At 39.8% G+C, this 4,784-nt stretch overlaps 1 protein-coding gene across 2 annotated transcripts; it reads left to right on the plus strand.

Annotated features, from left to right (window-relative positions):
* Window positions 1-2,261: 2,261 nt before the first annotated feature.
* Window positions 2,262-4,522, plus strand: atp5mc3a (ATP synthase membrane subunit c locus 3a). Of its 2 annotated transcripts, none has more exons than XM_079169773.1 (5): window positions 2,262-2,311; window positions 2,514-2,610; window positions 3,344-3,418; window positions 3,681-3,871; window positions 3,983-4,522. In XM_079169773.1, exons 2-5 carry the CDS (start codon window positions 2,572-2,574, stop codon window positions 4,095-4,097), a joined length of 420 nt encoding a protein of 139 aa, XP_079025899.1. In that variant the 5' UTR covers window positions 2,262-2,311; window positions 2,514-2,571; the 3' UTR covers window positions 4,098-4,522. The 2 variants fall into 2 exon arrangements, with proteins under 2 accessions (XP_079025899.1, XP_079025900.1); XM_079169774.1 differs by having other exon boundaries at window positions 2,299-2,399.
* Window positions 4,523-4,784: the final 262 nt, after the last annotated feature.

The raw sequence follows: 4,784 nt of genomic DNA on the forward strand, positions 1-4,784 counted from the left end.
TGCATAAAATACTTTGCTGTCTTCTTCTGTATTTCATGCACATACATGATCAACTGAATCTGTGGCTTCATGTTGACTATGAAACTGAAAAGATCATACCTGAGGAGCCACTGAGACATTCCTCTCGTGAAGCCAGCATGCAGCAAAGGCAGACTCCCTGTGCTCATTACCTTTCCATCACAGACCAGCTGCTGTGGAGTCATTCATCACGATTACAAATCCGCCCCAGTGTTGGTAGCCTACAGCTCCACCATCAGCCTGTGAGATGCACAGGCAGGGCCCCGAGCCATCGGTCCCTCTGGGCAGAGTGTTAAATTCACACCACAACAGGTGATGGTAGTGGACAGCGGCAGGCAGCTTTTCTTATGAGGGAAAAACTCATTTTGAAATACTGGTTGAAATTCTGCTTCTCTGCAGCCAGGATGGAGACCATTTGACAAAAAGAAATTGTCTCTTTTCGATGTTGTGCTGGTGTGACGCCAATTACAAAATCACTTAGAAGAGCTTTGAGAGCGACACAGGGATTTATCCTTCTTTCAGCTAAATGTTTGACCCGCAGCAATGTTACAGCTAAGAATGTCTACCCTTGAAATAGACCCTCATGCCCACAGTTGAGCCAAGGTCTACTAAGAACGGATATCTAAATGTTAGCCGTGACAACTTCATAGATTTGTACCACTTCTTGCCTGCAGAAATGATTACAATAACATTTTAACGTCCACTAATCAGACACGTATTTGTAATATATATTTTAAAAAGGAGTTTATATATTTTTATCATTTACACTCATCCACAGAAACAAATGCAACTGAACTGTTACAAGCAATGGTAAGTGTGTTGTCATTGTTTTACCCCAAACATACTACTTATTATGGTAAATTCTGCTTTAGATAAATATAATAACCCATTTAAATCCAAATGTTTCCTTTTAATTTCCCCTTTATGTTGCTTTAAAGGTGGAGATACAATCTTAATCAGCGCTCTTTGCATTTATGTATTGACTTGTTCTGGCTGTACATTGAAGTTATTGGATATGGTGAGTTTAATACAATATTTAAACCTGAGACCTCGTGTTTTTTATGGCTGGAGCATTGCCTCAAATGAAACATTTTCTATGTGTGTATCATTTTATACACTTACACTTTCTTACACCAAGAATTTAGCCAGCCCTGGTATCCTTGGACACTGGGATCTCCACTAGAACTTGATATACAGCTTTTTGGGGGGAGAAAATACACAAAGCTGATCCAAGACAGACAGCTTGCTCATCCTGGGGAGTAGCCTAAAGACCCACGTCATTGCCATTTGGGGCTCCAAATGAATCAGCAGAGTTCCAGTCAAAGCCTTTTTGGAGCTATTTTCGTGACTATAGTGCACATATATGCTCAAAGCTAAGAAAGGCTGGATTACCAATTTACCCCATGCTGATGCAGGAGAGTCATTGTGTGTCAGATGATTTGTGGGAGCTTGATTGATTTTAAACTTGCTTGGAAATATGCACCAGTAAACAACAGTATGAAATGAAATTATCATTGCCGTGAAGTATAAGGCTGGTGATATTATAGGCCAAAAGTAATGTTGTTTTCTATCTGTCAGTACTTTACAGCTTTACTACCTCAGACATTAGTTGCTACTAAAGATGTGAATCTTTAAAAATAGGTCACAAATAAATACTGTCATTGTGTAAAGCCTAAATGATTTACTGGTCACTGTAGTTTTTAGATAATATTACTCAAACAGGAGGAAATATGTATTTATGAGGTGCTCCCTTTAGCCATAGCTTTGCTGTACTACTCAGTATTTACGCCAGCAGGAAATGTATATGGGATTGACTTAAAATAACCTACAGCATGGTTATTGATAAGTTTTAAATTGCTTTTTGGACAACAAACAGCTATGGCACGGAGGACTGTTTTAACTGAAAAGGGTCCACATCTGTTTTATCATCAGCTATCCATCCATTTTCTCTTTAAGTTCCAATATCTTCTGCTTATATTCAACATTGTAGTAGAGTCAAACCAACAGGAGCGGTGCGTTTCCATCAATATAACTATAAGCAATATAATGAAATGCAGTTTATCGTCCTTCTTAATCATATCATTGATTATCATATCATTCATCAATTTACACAAACAGAGATTGGTTTTGTGAATGAACATCCAGAAGAAGAAGAAGTGAATGAACATTGCTGTTTTTGCGATTTGTTCAATAAAGTTTCTGTGAAATGACCTTCCACTGTCATCATCCGGGCCTCAACATACGTCACATCGCGCATGCGCACTGTTCTACTGTGGTTCGACCTCTGCAGTCGGTAAGTGTGTAATGGCAGTTTGAATGAGAATCGTATCTTTACAAATCCAATTTCATCCTCTCTCGTAACTCCACATTGCAGCGCGCAAGTGAGAATAGCATGCAGCATGGATGTGAATGTGCATATGAGTGCCTTTATTTTCTCCCTGGAGCATTTTTACACCCGTTTGACCTTACTTCTCTCTCCGGTCTTCCTTCCTCAGAGAGACCCGGGATTCAACCAGATTTGACCGAACCGGTTAAAAGTACCTACATTAGAAGATGTACGCCTGTGCTAAGTTCGTCTCCACGCCGGCTCTGGTGAGTTTACTCTTTATGGTTTGTTTTCCTGCTGTGGGTTTGAGTCCTGCTCTCTTAAGTATCCCGGATAAATCCGGTGGGCCTCTGGCTGAACTTGACTGTAGCTGACTGGCAAGGGTATCCGCAGTCTAGGCCAACAGGCTAGCTAGCTCTTACAGCATTACATACATTTTTTTTTTTTTAATGTGTGCATTGTAGCGCTAATGCTAATGATTCAGGTGCATGTAAGTTATCTGAAACACTGCCACTGCCTTTGCGTTAGCTTGTAGCAAACATGTTCAGTAATGGCCGTTAGCTAAGGTCATCACAAGCCTTTTGTTAGCCGAGTTTTGTGCAGAGTTCCCCTGAAAACTCACGAACATGGCTGTTCAACTGATCCACACACTATCTCCTTTAAATTATATTAAATATAGCCTGTGTTGTCAAGTCATTCACCAAGGTCATATTTCTTTTTCTAGTATCTCTAGAAGTCTTACCAGTTTCAATTATAATAGGACAATTTGTTCGGAAACTTTCTATTGTTTATTGTAGTACTAACACAAACCCAGGAGTGACTTTGACAGCACAGACTGTGCCCACAAATCATTAAAGGCCACAGGTCGTAACATGTGTGTGCACTGCAGTAAGTGACACTGATTGACAAAGTGACATTAGGGTTCCTTCCACCTGCTCAGACTGGTAACAGCTACCAACAATATGTTTCATGTCTTATTGAGCTTTTGTGTTGTTTCAGGTCCGTGCTGGTTCCCGGGCTCTTTACAGACCCCTCTCTGCCTCTGTGCTGTCCAGGCCTGAGCTCAAAACAGAGGTGAGAATTAAAGGCTTTCTACTAGGACTGTCAGTCTACCACTTGATTATTTAATGCTCATTTACTTTATAAAATGTCAGAAATATTGTCAAATCATCATGAAGGTTAACATGGAAATTGGTACTTGACGAAAGATAGTAAAAGTTGTAATTTAGTCATTATTTTTTCCATTCCTTTATTGTTCTCACTTACTGTATTGTCATATCTCATGTCATTGGTTTTGAAGGTGTGTGTTAACCGATTTTGTCTTTTCTTGCTCCAGAATGGCGTTGCTGTGATGCCACAGAGCCCCCTCACCCAGGTCATACTGAGGGGCTTCCAGACCAGCGCTGTCAGCAGGGACATCGACACTGCTGCCAAGTTCATCGGCGCTGGAGCTGCCACGGTCGGAGTAGCTGGATCTGGAGCTGGAATTGGGACCGTGTTCGGCAGTCTCATTATCGGCTATGCTAGGTTTGTTCTCACAAACATACATCCTGAAAATATTAAAATGTTCTTGAATTAATAGATTTCTGGTGCGTACTTTGTTTTTCCATTGATGCCATCATGTGTTCTTGTTTGCAGGAACCCATCTCTGAAGCAGCAGCTGTTCTCATATGCCATCCTGGGATTTGCCCTGTCTGAAGCCATGGGACTGTTCTGTTTGATGGTTGCTTTCCTTATCCTGTTCGCTATGTAAAACTCTGCTGTCATTCAACACTTTCATTACAGATGTGACTACATATTTTATTGTGGCTACCAAAATTGTTCCGTGTTGGTGTCGTGGAAATGTACATTTTCAAGACTTTCAGACACTGTAAAAATACGCAAAACATGTATTGTACAAATGTAAGAAATTACGTGATTAAAATACATGTATTTGACTATTTAACAATGGCACTTTTAACTTTTGTCTGGAATACCATGCTAGCACAATAGAAAGCAGTCCTCTTTCATTAATGTCATCTTTTCTGTGAAGCAGCTGCGTCGACTTGTCATGAGTCGGCCATGTTTTCTTAGCACATCACATGCAAAGTTTTTGGGGTCCATCTGAATTCATTCTAGGCAGCAAGTGAGCGCTTGCTTTTGTAAATGGCATTAAATAAATCTAGAGAATTTAATTGAGCTATTTAATGGGTTTTGACTTTTTTGAATCTCATGCTGGGTTGTTAAAATAATTTGCTTTCTGTAATGGAAGCTGGGTTGAATTTAGTTCAAACAGAAACGAGTTAATTTATTTTAGAAACATCTAATGTTTGAATCACTTTATGAAGCAAAAATACCCAACATTGTCCTGGTACCAGCTTCTCCAAAGGAAGAAACTGCTGAATATTTATTTCAGTTTTGTTCCATTTTAAATTGTGTCTTTAGGTTCTGGTCTGTTAGA

Source organism: Pholis gunnellus, assembly GCF_910591455.1.
Source record: "Pholis gunnellus genome assembly, chromosome: 12".
Lineage (NCBI taxonomy): Eukaryota > Metazoa > Chordata > Actinopteri > Perciformes > Pholidae > Pholis > Pholis gunnellus.